Raw genomic sequence first — 19,920 nt, 5'->3', positions numbered from 1 at the left:
AATAAAAATATATATAAACAATAAAACAAAAAAAGTGTGTGTGTTAGTGTCTGTGTGTCTCTTTACAGTCCTCGCCGTTCCATGAGATGTTGTTTAATCCGATTTTTAAAGAGGTCATTTTGCTGTTTGAGTAATTGGAGATTGAAGGGAATTTCATGTGACCATGGCTCTGTATATTACGGTGCGCTGCTGTGAATTCAATTTTAACATTCTGATCAGAATGTTAGTTGATTACGCAGACAAAAATCTGGAATTTTCATCACAGTAATATTTATCATTAAAACTAAGAGAAGCAGTTAATCTCTTTTCAACACTCAACCAGGAAAGAATGGCACGCATGCTGTTGTTGTTGTTGGTTCTGTATGTGCAGTTAAGGGCAAGGCTTTGAGTCAGCTGCAGCTTTGCTAGATCTTTCTTTGCTGCATTTGACCACATTACTGGACAGTAATCAAGATGGGACAAAACTACAGTTTAAACAACTAGTACCGTTGATTTGTATCAAAAACGCAGAACATCTTTTTTATAAATAGACATAGCCTTCCCCATCTTCACAACTACTTTGTCAATATGACTTGACCATAAATGACCATCCAATGTTATACCTAGGAGATTAGCTTCCTCAACGGTCATTTACATTACATTTACATCATTACATTTAAGTCATTTAGCAGACGCTCTTATCCAGAGCGACTTACAAATTGGTGAATTCACCTTCTGACATCCAGTGGAACAGCCACTTTACAATAGTGCATCTAAATCATTAAGGGGGGGGGGTGAGAAGGATTACTTATCCTATCCTAGGTATTCCTTGAAGAGGTGGGGTTTCAGGTGTCACACACTTCACACACGACTCCAGTTGAGGTTTAGTTCTTTGAGAATGTATTTGGTTCAAAACAATGTTATTAGTTTTAGATGTATTGAAGATCACTTTAGTATTAAACCATGAGAGTCTCAGCCCTGTCTAAGCTTGGGGAGTGTCTACTAGGCTATATGGAATTGTTTTAAGAAGGTCATACCAAGGATCATTTGGCTATTTGATTTTAAATCTTAAGAGCCCTTGACGTATCAATTTAAAATAAAATTAAAAATGGTATTTGGCCTTTACTGCTATTAGCCTATACAAAATCATTGAATAACAGATTCACCACATAGAACAACTGTCATGTATACTCCCACTCCCCACTCCCCTCCGGCGCCCGAGGTCATCAGGCTGCTCATTATTACACACACCTGTCACCATCGTTAAGCGCATCATCAGACCTAATCACCTGCCTGATTAACCTTCCCGATTAACAAGTCACTCCCTTTGGTTCTTTCCCTAGGCGTTGTTTCTGTTCCTTTGTTTCATGTCTGTACGCTACTAGTGTTTCTTGTTTTGTTCCTTGTGTATTTATTATAAAGTCCCTGAACTTGCTTCCCGACTTCCAGCGTAGACGTTATAACAACAACTAGCCCCCCCCCCAAATGAAAAGTGCATGTCCTATATCTGAGAGATATAAGAAAGATCAGAAAACATGTATTTAACCCCTTATTTTTTAGCACTTTTCAACTGATATCAGGGGACCTTCAGACGAGTCGTGAGGCCTGTGGGTGTCCTAGAGAACAACAACTGGCATGTTTGTGTTCGTGAGAGTCTCACCTTTACACGGAGGGGTCATACTAGTGCGTAGGCCAAACTGTTTGGATGCTACAGACAGAAGTTGGCAGATCAACTGAACCAAATTCAGACGAGTTCCATGCAGAAGATCAAAGCGGAGAACACCATCTTGTTCGTGAGAGTCATCTTTCTATAGAGGGGTCATAATAGTTTGTTGGCCAAACTGTTCGACAACACAGATGATTTTGTGAGAACACAGATTTGCGGGATGTCTCATGGTCTAACAAACACAGCTCTAGCTCTGTCACAGCAGATGCACGACATAAAACAGATCTCTCGCTTAAACTGACATGTTGATTTTTGTATTATTTTTGTTGTTGTTGTACTATTCACCTGCTTGATAGTGTGTTTGGTGTTAACAGATGTTTGTTTTCTGGTTGACCTGAACATTGACTAGTTGGCAACTAGCTATCCTCCCAAGGGGTAGTTTCTGTCCATGACTAACACCAGTAATATGACTCAGGTTATCACTAAACCAACTAGAGTGTATACCAAGTGTTGGTTCTGTAACATCCAGTTGTATCGATCATATCGTCACTAATGCTGCAGAGCTTTGCTACAAAGCAATATCAGTTCGCATTGGCTGTAGTGACCATAACAAGGAAAGCCAAAGTGCCAAAGGTTGGATAATTATTAAAGAGATCATACAAAATGTTCTCAGGACTCTTTTGTTGAAGATGTAAAAAAATGTACGTGGGTCTGAAGTGTATGAGGAAGCGAAACCAGATGTGAATGAGGAAATGAATCCATATGTGAATGAGGAAGCGAAACCAGATGTGAATGAGGAAATGAAACCAGATGTGAATGAGGAAGTGAAACCAGATGTGAATGAGGAAGTGTAACCAGATGTGAATGAGGAAGTGAATCCAGATGTGAATGAGGAAGTGAATCCAGATGTGAATGAGGAAGTGAATCCAGATGTGAATGAGGAAGTGAATCCAGATGTGAATGAGGAAGTGAATCCAGATGTGAATGAGGAAGTGCATCCACATGTGAATGAGGAAGTGAATCCAGATGTGAATGAGGAAGTGAATGCAGATGTGAATGAGGAAGTGAATCCAGATGTGAATGAGGAAGTGAATCCAGATGTGAATGAGGAAGTGAATCCAGATGCAGCACTGGAAGTATTTGTAAAATGATTCATGCTAATGATTGACAAGCATACACCTGTTATGAAACACGTGCCACCTTTACAACTAGTTAGTTCATCCAATTTATGCCCTACTAGAGCTGCCCCAGGTCAAATGTAAGTACTCCTATTGTAAAGTGGAAACGTCTAGGAGCAACAACGGCTCAGCCGCAAAGTGGTAGGCCACACAAGCTCACAGAACTGTCGAGTGCTGAAGCGCAGAACGTGTAAAAATCGTCTGTCCTCAGTTGCAACACTCACTACCGAGTTCCAAACTGCCTCTGGAAGCAACGTCAGAACAGGAGCTGGTCATCAGGAGCTTCTTGAAATGGGTTTCCATGGCCGAGCAGCTGCACACAAGCCTAAGATAACCATACGCAATTCCAAGAGTCGGCTGGAGTGGGGTAAAGCTCGCCGCCATTGGATTCTGGAGCAGTTGAAATGCGTTCTCTGTAGTGATTAATCACGCTTCACCATCTGGCAGTCCGACGGACTAATATGGGTTTGGCAAATGCCAGGAGAACACTACCTGCTCGAATACATAGTGCCAACTGTAAAGTTTGGTGGAGGAGGAATAATGGTCTGGGGGTGTTTTTCATGGTTTGGGCTAGGCCCCTTAGTTCCAGTGAAGGGAAATCTTTACACTACAGCATACAATTACATTCTAGACAATTCTGTGATTCTTGTGGCAACAGTTCGGGGAAGATCATTTCCTGTTTCATCATGACAATGCACCCGTGCACAAAGAGAAGTTTGCACAAAAGGGCTTTATTACAGACAGAAATACTCCTCAATTTCATCAGCTGTCCGGGTGGCTGGTCTCAGATGAATATGCCAGATGAGGAGGTCCTGGGCTGGCAAGGTTACACGTGATCTGTGGTTGTGAGGCTGTTTGGATGTAGTGCCAAATTCTCTAAAACAACATTGGAGGCAGCTTATGGTAGAGAAATGAACACCGACAAATGCTCCCCTTCGATGGCCAATGGCACGCTGGAGAAATGTGCTCTTCACAGATTCATTTAGGTTTCAACTGTAACGGGCAGATGGCAGACAGCGTGTATGTCATTGTGTGGGAGAGCGGTTTGCGGATGTCAATGTTGTGAACAGAGTGCCCCATGGTGGCGGTGGGGTTATGGTATGGGCAGGCAACGAACACAATTGAATTTTAGCGATGGCCATTTGAATGCACAGAGATACCATGATGAGATCCTTGTCATCCCATTAACCTACTGCCATCACCTCATGTTTCAGCATGATAATTCACGGACCCTTGTTGCAAGGATCTGTACACAATTCCTGGAAGCTGAAAATGTTCCAGTTCTTCCATGGTCTGCTTACTCACCATACAAGTCACCCATTGAGCATGTTTGGGATGCCCTGGATCGGTGAACGACAGAGTGTTCCAGTTCCCGCCGATAACCAGCAACTTCACACAGCCATTGAAGAGGATTGGGACAACATTCCACAATCAACATCCTGATCAACTCTATGCGAAGGAGATATGTCGTGCTGCATGAGGCAAAGGGTGGTCAATCCAGATACTGGACTGGTTTTCTGATCCACGCCCCTATCTATTGTGCATGGGAATACTTTGGAACAGATTTCCAAAATTGAAATCGATTTGAGAAGATTTTCTGTAGTTTAAACAACATTTTCTGTCCAACAATAAAAAAAAATGTTTTAAACTTGTGGTCCCAAATAAAATCACCTGCGGGCCCCTGCCTTTTGGTAGTGAAGTGACTGTAGCAGCTAGGGGTAAGACCCAACAGAGAAGAGGAGCTCTGTGTCACTATTTCCACAACTATAGTCTGTGTAGGAGCTGAACTTTCACTAACCACTGCCATAAGTCAAGACTGGCTTCAAGTTTCAAAGACGTCATCGCTGGGATCATGAGAGAAAGAAACAGAACTTCCAGAAAGAGAGAGACTCCCCTGGGCCCTCAAAGTGCCTAATGACGTCCAACTTCTGACATTTCCTTGCCGCGATCCTAACAAGTATCGCGATACTGGCATCATCTCAGCCTTACCTCTTAGTATATACCATCTCCATGGCTCTACTCACCACAAATACCAGTTTGCCCACATTGGTCCAGGGGAAATCATATAGGAGCTCTTTCACTGTCCCCACGTTCTGAGAGAAACAGAAACATGATATAAATCGTCATAGAAACCATACGTATTAATAACACATGACCTAGACACATTTATCCCTCACAGCCACCCTTCCTACTGTACCTGAAATATTTGGATCCCACGCAAGGTCAGTCCTAAAGTCATGGAACCATCCACATCCTTTTTGTCCTGGTGAAGAGATAGAAGTTTATTAGTAATTATATGTTTATGTTTGTGTGTGTGTGTCCAGGTTGACCTCTGACCTTATAGAGTCGGTAGTAGTGGACTGTAACATCATCCAGCTGGGCACACTCCTTGATGTATTTGAGATGAGCCTCTGAGGCGGTGAGGGAAAACAGGTCTTTGTGCATGTTGGGGATGTGTCTCAGGATGTAATCCCGGCCTCGCTTGGCCCTCACCTGCAAGAGACAGAGACAAATAGGCTGCTTTCAGTGAGGTGACAAAGGAATTCTCTCATACAAGCATCTCAGTGGAGTGAACTCCATCTGCTGGTTCTGATGTCAGCTCACTGGCAGAAGGAAGGAAGGAAAGGCTTGCCAGTTGGGTTAATGGAGGTTGATGAAACCCCCGCCCAGGGGAAGACAGATGCCTCACATACTGATATTACATCCCAAAAGGCATCGTCCAGCTGGGCACAAAAGGAGTCATCCACCTTATTTCCTGTACATTGAGTATACAAAACATTGCACTTGCCATAACATAGATTTCACCTGGTTTACCTAGTTAGCCTACGATCCCTTATTGATGTCACCCGTTAAATCAACTGCATTCAGTGTAGACGAAGGGGAGGAGACAGGTTAAAGAAGGATTTTTAATCCTCGAGACAATTGAGTCATGGATTGTGTATGTGTGCCATTCAGACGGTGAATGGGCAAGACAAAAGATTTAAGTGCCCTTTGTACAGAGTATGGTAGTAGGTGCCAGGTGCACCGGTTTGTGTCAAGAATGGTACACCACCCAAAGGACATTCAGCCAACTTGACACAACTGTGGGAAGCATTGGAGTCAACATGGGCCAGCATCTCTGTGGAACGCTTTCGACACCTTGTAGAGTCCATGTCCCGACGAACTGAGGCTGTTCTGAGGGCAAGGGAGGGGGGGGGGGGTGCAACTCAATATTAGGAAGGTGTTCTTAAAGTTTGGGATACTCAGTGTGTAGTGCACTACTTTTGTCCAGAGCCCTATGGACCATGGTCAGAGTAGTGCACTATATAGTCGATAGGGTGCTATTTGGGAGGGACCCACAATCCCACTGGACTCAGTCAGTTTCAGGCCTGGATTTGGGGCGTTTCTCCGGAACCCAGCCACTCACTCAGAACCAGTTAGAGAACACCCTGGGAGGATGTATTTATGTACCATTCCTGAATGTACAACCATTTCCTGACCCTGTGGCTTCAAAGTGGATATGGGACGAATGGGACGGCAACAGACTAATCACAGGAAGTGGTTGGTAATTAGAGGGGTGGGGCACCGTCGTGTCTGGGAGGGGAGGGGGGCATGTTGAATAGGAGAGGAGAGGCAGCAAGTTTAGCCAGCTCGCATGCAGATCATTTCTCTAAAGAGTCAACCGTGCTGTGTGCCACTACCAGGGACGAAAATAAAACTAGCGTCCTAGATCCAGCATGCTCCAATGAGGTAACGTCCTCAAATTGTTGGAGCTCAGTGATTAATGAAACTGGCCACAGACCTACATTCAGGCTGTGTGCTAGACTACACTTAGCCGGTCCCAATTTACTCCTTATCCCTTTTCCCTCGGTCCTAACCCTTCCATGTTTTCATATCTGTAGCAATATGGTGGAAATTTCAACACTACACTGACTATACCCATTTTCAGGTCTGCAAACAATGAAGGGTTATGGGGGCTAAGTGGGATGGAGAGGAAGACATAATACTGCCTGGGCAACTCCAATCAATCACATTCATAAAACCCTTTTTACATGAGCAGTTGTCATAAAGTGCTTTACAGATACCCACCCTAAAACAAAAAAAAAGAGCAAGCAATGCAGATGCACAGTGAAAAACTCAATTTGGTATTGGTTAGGTCAGAAGGATAGATCTACTTACCCATGGAGGAAAGTAGGCCTCAGGTTCAAAGTACTTTCCAAAGTGCTTGTTACGTTTGAAGTTGCCCAAGTCGGCCTGGAGGGCGAAGGCTGCCAACAGGAAGTAGGCCTCTTCTCTCTGCATACACTGCGATAGCAACACCTGTTTCCTCAGGTGCCAGTAGTAGTAGTACCGGGCTGAGCGGTCACTGGAAGTGAAGAGAGAAGAAGACATGATACAAAAAGATCCCACTAGGGTAGATCACCATTCTCAGGTTCCTGTAGTACAGTAGGAGAAGACTTTACCCTGGGGGAGGAAACGTTACCCTGGGAGAGGAGACGTTACCTCCGTAACGTACTTACTTACTTAATCCTTTTAACCCCCATTGGGACCTTATGCCACAATGAGCTCCCTCACTTTTCTATCCTCGTCCTCAGAAACACGTCATCATATTAGATCTAATCAAGCAGCTTAAGTATCAATCAATTCAAACCACTTATTCAGAATGATTTCACACTTGTCTCTGATTGTTAAACTTAAGTATGTGTAAGAGGAGATTACTCACAGAATTGCATACAGAATCCAATAGTAATTTATAGGATCTCTGTGGGACTACTTGCCTTATTAATCTCCCATTCTCAACGTAATATTGAGCCCTGAAGTGGATGATCATGGGAGGCCCAAATTGATCGATGCCCTGAAAACAACAAGATACAAATGAAAAACATTGGTTTTGTTATTTTCTAGCAAATCAAACCATCAAGACATTCATTCTACAAATATAAAATCAAAAACTTCCATCATGACAGCGAAAACAACAGCAGTTGCTCACAAATTTGAATTTAATTTTGACTGTCTGTTGGGGGGAAATCTTGCAAATCTTGAAACCCTGATAGACCGCTTGCTGTTGAAGGATTCATAGATTGTCATAGAGTCATACAGTTAAAGTCGGAAGTTCACATACACCTTAGCCAAATACATTTAAATTCAGTTTCACAATTTCTGACATTTTATCCTAGTAAAAATTTCCTGTTTTAGGTCAGTTAGGATCTCCACTTTATTTTAAGAATGTGAAATGTCAGAATTATTATTCTGAGAGAATTATTTATTTTAGATGTTATTTCTTTCATCACATTCCCAGTGGGTCAGAAGTTTACATACACTCAATTAGTATTTGGTAGCATTGCCTAAATTGTTTAACTTGGGTCAAATGTTTCGGGTAGCCTTCCACAAGCTTCCCACAATAAGTTGGGTGAATTTTGGCCCATTCCTCCTGACAGAGCTGGTGTAACTGAGTCAGGTTTGTAGTCCTGTAGCTTTTTCAGTTCGGCCCACAAATGTTCTACAGGATTGAGGTCAGGGCTTTGTGATGGCCACTCCAATACCGTGGCTTTGTTGTCCTTAAGCCATTTTGCCACAAATTTGTAAGTATGCTTGGGGCCATTGTTCATTCGGAAGACGCATTTGCAAAAAAGCTTTAACTTCCTGACTGATGTCTTGAGAAGTTGCTTCGATATATCCACAATTTCCCACCTCATGATGCCATCTATTTTGTGAAGTTCACCAGTCCCTCCTGCAGCAAAGCACCCCCAAAACATGTTGCCACCACCCGTGCTTCATGATTGGGATGGTATTCTTCGGCTTGCAAGCCTCCCCCTTTTTCCTCCAAACATAACGATGGTCATTATGGACAAACAGTTCTATTTGTGGCAATGGCTTCTTCCTTGCTGAGCGGCCTTTCAGGTTGTCGATATAGGACTCGTTTTTACTGTGGAAATAGATACTTTTGTACCCGTTTCCTCCAGTATCTTCATAAGGTCCTTTGCTGTTGTTCTGGGATTGATTTACACTTTTCGCACCAAAGTACATTCATCTCTAGAAGACAGAACACGTCTCCTTCCTGAGCGGTATGGCGGCTGCGTGGTCCCATGGTGTTAATACTTGCGTACTATTGTTACAATTGCATTTGGAAATTGCTCCCAAGGATGAACCAGACTTGTGGAGGTCGACCATTTTTTTCTGAGTTCTTGGCTGATTTCTTTTGATTTTCCCATGACGTCAAGCCAAAGAGCCACTGAGTTTAAAGGTAGGCCTTGCAATACGTTCACAGGTACACCTCCAATTGACTGAACCATGAGGAAACGTTATGCTGAAGTACTGAAATTTCTAAATAAGGTTGTTAAACTATTTGAGAACATTCCCAATGTCAAACCAGCTGTAGAACGTAGAATATAATATTACCATTTGTCACCATTTGAACTTTTGGGAAACATTCTGTTGGAAGTAATGAAATACCAACTAATTAAAGTTTATTTTTTAAGTCAAATTACATTTACTGAGCAAAGCCAAGCAACTAACCTGCACCTTTCCCAGAAGGTTGAGGGAGGTTGTATGCAAAATAACCATAGGACAACCACGCAAACATATGGTTCTCAGAACGTTATGTGCTTGCTGGGTACTATTTGGTTGTGCAGACTGACTCACCTTGCTGGCCTCTCTCTTCCACTCCTTGGGACAGTACTTAGACAGCTTCTGACCCAACTCCATGTAGATGTGTTCATTGTCTGGAGGGACACACACAAAGGGTTAACTTAAGTCGCTTTATGATGACAGAGTTGTCTCTGCGTCGGTGATATGCATGGAATGAGTCACCCATTGACTCCTGTATAGCAGACAGACATAGGTAGTTGACAGACAAAGACAATGACAATTGCAAGCAGCTGCAAAGGAAAACAAATCACAGCAGGACCAGTCAGCCAGTGCTGTTCTGAAAATTGGTTCATCTCATCTGATGGCAATCATATGCCCTGCAGGACAGGTCTATTGACCAGGAACCAGTGGGGCTGATTTAGGGACATTCCTCAGCTGCTTGTCAGAACAGGCAAACAGTGACTAACCACCCACACTAACCCCTATCCCAAACCCAGTTCTATACCTACCACCCATCCCCAACCCCCTGCTCTACCCCCAGCTCCACCCCCAGCTCCAAACCCCTCGCACTGACCAATCACTCTACCCACATACTTCTGTCACCCCACCCACCCTCGATCTAGCGCAACTAGGTAGCAGACTAGTAAGCTAGTCCTCCTCTCTCCCTCCCCCTACCTCCCTCCCTCAGAGACACATGCCATTAAAGATCCTATGCCATTCAAATCAAAATTACAATTAGAATCTGGCTCAAAATTGTATCATTAAGTTTTATTAGCAATTGTTTTATATGGCAGCAAAGTATGGGGTCCACTCTCTAATAATGAATTTACCAAATGGGACGATAATCCAATGGAAATACAGCACGCAGAGTTTTGCAAGACTATTGTAAATGCAAAGAAATCCAAGAAATCCCAGATTTGATTTGTCAAATTAACAATTAGTCCTTTGTTGATTTTATGTAACATTCCAAACTTGCTTAGCATGATCTACATACTTTTATTTAAGGCTAACCGCAAAGTCCACTATTGTGGCTAATCCTTGTTGTGGTTAGCATCACATTGATGGGTCCGACCACCATTAATTAAAGAAGAACTGTCTTATAAATTAGGGTTATTTTAGGTGACACATAGCTATATATTTAGCTAGCTAACTATAGCTACTGAAACAGATTGATGTTTTGCTGTTTTTGGGGAAGGACATTGTTTGTATCCATGAGCTAGCTAGCTTTTTTTTTAAATGACCAGCACTGTAGATGCACGAGACAACTTTACCAGCATCATAGTCTACATGTCGATGAATCGTTGTCACATATGAAATATGAGTGATAGTGTAATCAATGTGAAATAACTACGTAAATAATGAATGAACGCGTTAAATTATGTGACGTGCAGTCATATTCAGGTCCTGATTGGTCAACAAGCTTACATGACACATCATAGTGTTATGAGACGTGCAGTCATATTCAGGTCCTGATTGGTCAACAAGCTTACATGACACATCATAGTGTTATGAGATGTGCAGTCATATTCAGGTCCTGATTGGTCAGCAAGCTTACATGACACATCATAGTGTTATGAGACGTGCAGTCATATTCAGGTCCTGATTGGTCAACAAGCTTACATGACACATCATAGTGTTATGTGGCGTGCAGTCATATTCAGGTCCTGATTGGTCAGCAAGCTTACATGACACATCATAGTGTTATGAGACGTGCAGTCATATTCAGGTCCTGATTGGTCAACAAGCTTACATGACACATCATAGTGTTATGTGGCGTGCAGTCATATTCAGGTCCTGATTGGTCAGCAAGCTTACATGACACATCATAGTGTTATGAGACGTGCAGTCATATTCAGGTCCTGATTGGTCAACAAGCTTACATGACACATCATAGTGTTATGAGACGTGCAGTCATATTCAGGTCCTGATTGGTCAGCAAGCTTACATGACACATCATAGTGTTATGTGACGTGCAGTCATATTCAGGTCCTGATTGGTCAACAAGCTTACATGACACATCATAGTGTTATGTGGCGTGCAGTCATATTCAGGTCCTGATTGGTCAGCAAGCTTACATGACACATCATAGTGTTATGAGACGTGCAGTCATATTCAGGTCCTGATTGGTCAGCAAGCTTACATGACACATCATAGTGTTATGTGACGTGCAGTCATATTCAGGTCCTGATTGGTCAACAAGCTTACATGACACATCATAGTGTTATGAGACGTGCAGTCATATTCAGGTCCTGATTGGTCAAAGAGTGTTATTTGAAGTGTATCTTTCTTTGACACGCAAAGACCCAAACTGCGTTCCATAGAAATCCTGGTTGAGAATGAAACGACTTAACAAATGAACAACGAAACAGCACAGCAAATAAGTGAAAGAAAGAGGTTTTACTGGTAATGGGGACATATGTAAATGCCAACAAAATAACTTTTTGGTCAGTGTGGTGTGTGTGTGTGTGTGTGTGTGTGTGTGTGTGTGTGTGTGTGTGTGTGTGTAACCTTTATTTAACTAGGCAAGTCAGTTAAGAACAAATTCCTATTTACAATGACGGCTTACCCCGAACAATGCTTGCCAATTGTGCACCGCCCTATGGGACTCCCAATCACGGCCGGATGTGATATACAGTGCCTTGCGAAAGTATTCGGCCCCCTTGAACTTTGCGACCTTTTGCCACATTTCAGGCTTCAAACATAAAGATGTAAAACTGTATTTTTTTGTGAAGAATCAACAACAAGTGGGACACAATCATGAAGTGGAACGACATTTATTGGATATTTCAAACTTTTTTAACAAATCAAAAACTGAAAAATTGGGCGTGGAAAATTATTCAGCCCCTTTAATTTCAGTGCAGCAAACTCTCTCCAGACGTTCAGTGAGGATCACTGAATGATCCAATGTTGACCTAAATGACTAATGATGATAAATACAATCCACCTGTGTGTAATCAAGTCTCTGTATAAATGCACCTGCACTGTGATAGTCTCAGAGGTCCGTTAAAAGCGCAGAGATCATGAAGAACAAGGAACACACCAGGCAGGTCCGAGATACTGTTGTGAAGAGGTTTAAAGCCGGATTTGAATACAAAAAGATTTCCCAAGCTTTAAACATCCCAAGGAGCACTGTACAAGCGATAATATTGAAATGGAAGGAGTATCAGACCACTGCAAATCTACCAAGACCTGGCCGTCCCTCTAAACTTTCAGCTCATACAAGGAGAAGACTGATCAGAGATGCAGCCAAGAGGCCCATGATCACTCTGGATGAACTGCAGAGATCTACAGCTGAGGTGGGAGACTCTGTCCATAGGACAACAATCAGGCCTTTAAATCTGGCCTTTATGGAAGAGTGGCAAGAAGAAAGCCATTTCTTAAAGATATCCATAAAAAGTGTTGTTTAAAGTTTGCCACAAGCCACCTGGGAGACACACCAAACATGTGGAAGAAGGTGCTCTGGTCAGATGAAACCAAAATTGAACTTTTTGGCAACAATGCAAAACGTTATGTTTGGCGTAAAAGCAACACAGCTCATCACCCTGAACACACCATACCCACTGTCAAACGTGGCGGTGGCAGCATCATGGTTTGGGCCTGCTTTTCTTCAGCAGGGACAGGGAAGATGGTTAAAATTGATGGGAAGATGGATGGAGCCAAATACAGGACCATTCTGGAAGAAAACCTGATGGAGTCTGCAAAAGACCTGAGACTGGGACGGAGATTTGTCTTCCAACAAGACAATGATCCAAAACATAAAGCAAAATCTACAATGGAATGGTTCAAAAATAAACATATCCAGGTGTTAGAATGGCCAAGTCAATGTCCAGACCTGAATCCAATCGAGAATCTGTTGAAAGAACTGAAAACTGCTGCTCACTAATGCTCTCCATCCAACCTCACTGAGCTCGAGCTGTTTTGCAAGGAGGAATGGGAAAAAATGTCAGTCTCTCGATGTGCAAAACTGATAGAGACATACCCCAAGCGACTTACAGCTGTAATCGCAGCAAAAGGTAGCGCTACAAAGTATTAACTTAAGGGGGCTGAATAATTTTGCATGCCCAATTGTTCAGTTTTTGATTTGTTAAAAAAGTTTGAAATATCCAATAAATGTCGTTCCACTTCATGATTGTGTCCCACTTGTTGTTGATTCTTCACAAAAAAATACAGTTTTATATCTTTATGTTTGAAGCCTGAAATGTGGCAAAAGGTCGCAAAGTTCAAGGGGGCCAAATACTTTCGCAAGGCACTGTAGCCTGTATTCGAACCAGGGATTGTAGTGACACCTCTTTCACTGAGATGCAGTGCCTTAGACCACTGCGTCCATGTGTGTGTGTTAACTATACTAGAATGCTTAAAAGGCTGCTAAAATGTTAAATATCAGCTTTGGGGTTTTTTTGGCAAGGAAAATATTGGATATCGATATCGTCCAAAAATGTCATATCGATGCATCACTAACAGAGACAGAGAAACCGACAGACAGAGAAACCGACAGGCAGAGAGACAGACAGCACCAGAAGGACTGGTTAAGGCTGTCTGACAGAGATGGCTCCTCCCATGTATACACACCAATACAATGCTTTTCAATGTGGTGGGAGAAGTGCACACTTCTGGAGAATTGAGGCGTAACTCATTGGGACTGTACAGAGGGAAGGCTAACTGCTCATTGCACTTATAACACATAGTAAACTATTTCTGTGACTTTAACCACAGAGACAATGGGCCCCATTCAGTAAGGCTGAGATGGGAAAAGACATTACAGTGAGGTGAGAGATGTCAGACACAGCAACAGAGACACACACAAAATGGTAAACCATTCTCACTCTGAATGACGCTGAGTCCAAACAGGTGACAGTCCTTCAGTCGGAGCAGGTCACACACCTGGACCAGCAGCTCCTGACACAATGTCTTCACCTGAGCAGAGAGAGAACACACAGCAGGGGTTAGAGGTCAGGACATACAGGAGGAGATCAGCGAGTCAATTCGACACACTGTGAAACGTGAAACAACCATGAATGGTATTGCCAGTTTGAAAACAATTACTGCCATTCCTGACCCTGGTTTTTGGACAATGCACTATAATGTGTGTTACTCACAAATGTAATCCAATCATACATATAACTGCTTCCCTGCTGCAGTCTTCATACCAGTGGTCTTATCTCATATGTACCTGAAAAGTATTGAGGTACTATAGACACATTTCCATTTGAGTCATTTAGCAGATGGTCTTATCCAGAGCCACTTACATTCAGGCCATTCATCTTAAACAGCTAGGTGAGACCCCCACAGAACTCACATTGACAATTACGTTGAGAGTGTCGTCGTTGGGGAGGAAGACGCAGACACAGCGGCGGTCCTGCATAGCTTTGTTGTTGTGGAAGCTGGTCAGTTTGTTCATCTTCGTGTGTCTGGGAGGTGGTCCGGAGAGGCCCCTTGGCCCAGACGGACTAGGCTCCTCCAGGCCCCTGGGATGGGACACTCACCAGCACCAGTAGAAGCCCTGGTTCAGCTCTAGCCCAAGCCCAGCGAGCAGACACCAGACCCAGCAGCAGCCACAGCCTCAGCCTCAGCAGACCAGGACATGGGAGGCACCAGGACACAGGGCAGTCCCACACACTGTAGAAGACAGACAGAGGGGACATCACGTTAGCACTGCTGCATGGGAATGTAGAGTTCGGGGAACCCCCAGTTGTTCTATGTATTTGAACTATTCCAGAGCTAGCACACTTGATTCAACTTGTCAACCAACTACCAAGCCCTTAACTAGGTGAATAAGGTGAGCTAGTTCTGGGCTACAACACAATTGTGAAACATCTGGGGGTTCCCGAGGAGAGGTTTGAAAAACAATTAGTTTATACTAGAGGTCGACCGATTAATCGGAATGGCCGATTAATTAGGGCCAATTTCAAGTTTTCATAACAATCGGAAATCGGTATTTTTGGACACCGGTTTTGCCGATTTTTTTTAAATATTTCTTTTTTTTACACCTCTATTTAATCTTTATTTAACCAGGCAAGTCAGTTAAGAACACATTCTTATCTTCAATGACGGCCTTGGAACGGTGGGTTAACTGCCTCGTTCAGGGGCAGAATGACAGATTTTCACATTGTCAGCTCGGGGGATTGTTGTAATTGTCATTATTACAAATGTAAAAAAAAATAATAATAATTTTAATCGGCCGATTAATCGGTATCGGCTTTTTTTGTGCCTCCAATAATCGGTATTGGTATCGGTGTTGAAAAATCATAATCAGTCGACCTCTAGTTAATACACAACATAATAAACCGATAAAATAACACATATCAGGGACTATAAAATGGTATATGTCTCCCTCCAACAAGTTTGGGAAAACAACGTAACAAATTACCTTAAAGTTTATAATAAAAGCACCAAACTGCAAAATGGACAGAGCTTTTTCACAGCTTAACTGTGACGAGTATATTTGAGAAGAGCGTACAGTTCATGTAGCAACTGAAAACAGACTTCGTCATGTGTGATCTCACAGGAGAATATCATGTTGCTCAGTCCCCGACTGAGTCCCTATGGCACCCTATTCCCTATATAGTGCACTACTTTTGAGAATTAGTAGAGAGCGCAGGTAAAAAAAAGTAGTGCACAATATAGGGAATAGTGTGCCATTTGAAACATAACCCTGACTGAGTCCAGGGGAACATCTGTCGGTCTCTGTCTGGAGAGGAACTGGATGAAAGTTGATGATGGCGATGGTGTGGCTGGGAGGGAGGAAGATGAGGGTGGGCGTGCCGTGCAACCAATGATGTATATAAACCCTGGATTGCTGATGCTATGCAATGACCATTAAGAGGCTTTGAAACTGTCAAATCATTTTGTGTAACTGATTCCCCTGCTTAGTGCAACGATAACGCAACTGTTCTTGGAGATCTATTTCATCCCTATTCAAAACGTGTTCTGATGTACACAAACACACCCTGACAGCTGGTAGCAGTGTATCAGGTCAGGCTGGCTGAGCACACTCAACAAAGGGCTTTTGATGGGCCATGTCCAGGAGGTGTGTGTGACTACAGTGCAGAACAGCCATCCCCCACACTACAGAGCAGAACAGCCATCCCCACACTACAGAGCAGAACAGCCATCCCCACACTACAGAACAGAACAGCCATCCCCACACTACAGAGCAGAACAGCCATCCCCACACTACAGAGCAGAACAGCCATCCCCACACTACAGAGCAGAACAGCCATCCCCACACTACAGAACAGAACAGCCATCCCCCACACTACAGAGCAGAACAGCCATCCCCACACTACAGTGCAGAACAGCCATCCCCACACTACAGAGCAGAACAGCCATCCCCCACACTACAGAACAGAACAGCCATCCCCACACTACAGAGCAGAACAGCCATCCCCACACTACAGAACAGAACAGCCATCCCCACACTACAGTGCAGAACAGCCATCCCCACACTACAGAACAGAACAGCCATCCCCACACTACAGAGCAGAACAGCCATCCCCCGCACTACAGAGCAGAACAGCCATCCCCACACTACAGTGCAGAACAGCCATCCCCACACTACAGTGCAGAACAGCCATCCCCCGCACTACAGAACAGAACAGCCATCCCCACACTACAGAGCAGAACAGCCATCCCCACACTACAGTGCAGAACAGCCATCCCCACACTACAGAGCAGAACAGCCATCCCCACACTACAGAGCAGAACAGCCATCCCCACACTACAGAGCAGAACAGCCATCCCCACACTACAGAGCAGAACAGCCATCCCCACACTACAGAGCAGAACAGCCATCCCCCGCACTACAGAACAGAACAGCCATCCCCCACACTACAGAGCAGAACAGCCATCCCCCACACTACAGAGCAGAACAGCCATCCCCACACTACAGAGCAGAACAGCCATCCTCACACTACAGTGCAGAACAGCCATCCCCACACTACAGAACAGAACAGCCATCCCCACACTACAGAGCAGAACAGCCATCCCCACACTACAGAACAGCAGGTGTGTGTGTGCGTGTGATGGCATGAAGGTTAATTAGGGGAAATATTGACATAATTGGATCACACTCTCTCTCTACAACAAAACACACAGAGAGAAAGAGAGAGAGAGAGAGAGAGAGAGTGAGAGTGAGAGTGAGAGAGAGTGAGAGTGAGAGAGAGTGAGAGTGAGAGAGTGAGAGAGAAAGAGAGAGAGTGAGAGAGAAAGAAAGAAAGAAAGAGAGAAACAGAGAGAAAGAGAGAAAAAGAGAAAGAGAGAAAGAGAGAAAAAGAGAGAGAGAGAAAGAGAGAGAGAGAAAAAGAGAGAGAGAGAGAGAGAGAGAGAGAGAGAGAGAGAGGGGGGGCGTGCTAACAACCACCATTATCCATCATGTCTGACCTTTTCTTTACCTACTGTCTCTAGTGCCAAACATAAATAAAATCAATGACTTATGTAATAAAATATTTATCTTTATGTGCGAGACCCCAACTGTGTATATAAATATATATACAATATAAATAATCATATTATCCTGTTATTCCTTATGGTCATGAGATGTATTTAAAAAATATATATATATTTCACCTTTATTTAACCAGGTAGGCTAGTTGAGAACAAGTTCTCATTTACAACTGTGACCTGGCCAAGATAAAGCAAAGCAGTGTGCACAGACAACAACACAGAGTTACACATGGAGTAAACAATAAACAAGTCAATAACACAGTAGAAAAAAAGGGTCTATATACATTGTGTGCAAAAGGCATGAGGAGGTAGGCGAATAATTACAATTTAGCAGATTAACACTGGAGTGATAAATGATCAGATGGTCATGTGCAGGTAGAACTGGTGAGGTAAGAATTCCTTTAGTTATTAATAGAATCCTGTACATTGTATTATCTTGTGAAGTAAAGAAGTTAGTCGAATGCTGCCGTTTCAGCTGTGTCCTCTATTAAAATCACATCCTTTTACACTTTCAGGTCAGAATATAATATCCTCACTCCCAACGTAGTAATAACACCATTCAGCGACAAAGGCATTTCACTCTACTTGTGCACGTGACAATAGAAGAAAAGGGAAACTTGAAACGACAGTTGAGCAAAGAGGATGCCTGTGTTGGGCGGGCCGGGTGAGGAGGGGTAAACCGCTAGTCAATAAGACACTGTGTGAGAGAGGGGTGAGTCATCAGATCACTAATGGTTTAGAACCCGGTTGTGTCATGTCTAATCAACACATTAGACATCCCAGTGTTCCATAGACTGTTAGAGACGGAGCTCTACACAGATTCCCCCTGCTCTTTCATCCAGCCAGGAGTCCACACTGATATGTTCATTTTCACCATGGTTTCAACTTGGATTCCATGCTGGGGATTATCCATCTCTGGCATGAAGGCTGGATAATAACATCAGTACGGACTTCCATCCCCTATTCAGCCACAGCAGCCCAGTGATGAAATACTAGAGCAGTGTCCACAGCAGCCCAGTGATGAAATACTAGAGCAGTGTCCACAGCAGCCCAGTGATGAAATACTAGAGCAGTGTCCACAGCAGCCCAGTAGACAAGTGATGAAATACCAGAACAGTGTCCACAGCAGACCAGTGATGAAATACCATAACAGTGTCCACAGGAGCCCAGTGATGAAATACTAGAGCAGTGTCCACAGCAGCCCAGTAGACGAGTGATGAAATACCAGAACAGTGTCCACAGCAGCCCAGTGATGAAATACTAGAGCAGTGTCCACAGCAGCCCAGTAGACGAATGATGAAATACCAGAGCAGTGTCCACAGCAGCCCAGTAAACGAGTGATGAAATACCAGAGCAGTGTCCACAGCAGTCCAGTAGACTAGTGATGAAATACTAGAGCAGTGTCCACAGCAGACCAGTAGACTAGTGATTAAATACTAGAACAGTGTCCACAGCAGTAATTAGTGATGTGCAGTTTGCGAACAAGTCATTATTTTTGCATGACTCTTTACTGACCCAAGAGTCATCATTCGTTAATTTTAGTTGCACGTTTAAATTGCTGGAAAGAATGAATGCAATTCATTGATTATTTGATTATTGAATATTACGATGGACACAGCTTTGTAGAACCAAAACACACACAGCCTCTGGTCAACAAACTCAAACTAATCGTTCGGGGGGGGGGGGGGCTGCAGTGCACGAACAACTTATCACCCTCACAGCAGTCAAGCAATGCAAGAGTTCACAATCTAGTCCGGTAGCGACCAAACTAGACCTTGTTTCAAATGTATCAAAAAATAATCGTATTTGTTTGCCAAGCAATCAACACATTAACATTGTTTAAACCACACGTTTACAAGTCTCATTCAAACAAATGACTGCTCCAATAAGCCCCCTATGGTGAACGACATGTGAACGAGAGGCTGGTAGAATCATGACTCAGGTCTTCAGTTCGTCGTTCGCCCCTAAGTGTTCCTGCATGCTCTGGGCAGTAATGTCAGTAAAGTCAGTAAAAAGAGCTGAACTTCCCATCATTAAACAGTGATTCAACACCAGAGCAGTGTCCACAGCAGCAGCCCAGCAGTCAGA

At 43.4% G+C, this 19,920-nt stretch overlaps 1 protein-coding gene across 3 annotated transcripts in view; it reads right to left on the bottom strand.

The window, feature by feature from the left end:
• The window catches only part of LOC135525543 (FERM domain-containing protein 6-like), a 58,430-nt gene that overhangs the window by 11,062 nt on the left and 27,448 nt on the right, over positions 1–19,920 (bottom strand). Inside the window, exons 1-9 of one of the 3 annotated variants that reach the window (XM_064953220.1) lie at positions 18,157–18,361; positions 14,687–15,006; positions 14,214–14,304; positions 9,445–9,524; positions 7,581–7,657; positions 6,982–7,168; positions 5,161–5,316; positions 5,021–5,086; positions 4,848–4,916 (exon numbers count right to left, since the gene is read on the bottom strand). In XM_064953220.1, the coding sequence (XP_064809292.1) occupies positions 4,848–4,916; positions 5,021–5,086; positions 5,161–5,316; positions 6,982–7,168; positions 7,581–7,657; positions 9,445–9,524; positions 14,214–14,304; positions 14,687–14,788 (828 nt within the window). In that variant the 5' untranslated portion in view covers positions 14,789–15,006; positions 18,157–18,361. Of the gene's footprint in view, positions 1–4,847; positions 4,917–5,020; positions 5,087–5,160; positions 5,317–6,981; positions 7,169–7,580; positions 7,658–9,444; positions 9,525–14,213; positions 14,305–14,636; positions 14,667–14,686; positions 15,007–18,156; positions 18,362–19,920 lie in introns of those variants that run through there. The other 2 variants (XM_064953219.1, XM_064953221.1) reach the window with 2 other exon arrangements.

This window comes from Oncorhynchus masou, chromosome 32, assembly GCF_036934945.1.
Source record: "Oncorhynchus masou masou isolate Uvic2021 chromosome 32, UVic_Omas_1.1, whole genome shotgun sequence".
Classification (NCBI taxonomy): domain Eukaryota; kingdom Metazoa; phylum Chordata; class Actinopteri; order Salmoniformes; family Salmonidae; genus Oncorhynchus; species Oncorhynchus masou.
Note: the sequence above shows the minus strand (reverse complement) of the source record. Positions and strands in the feature narration are given on the sequence as shown.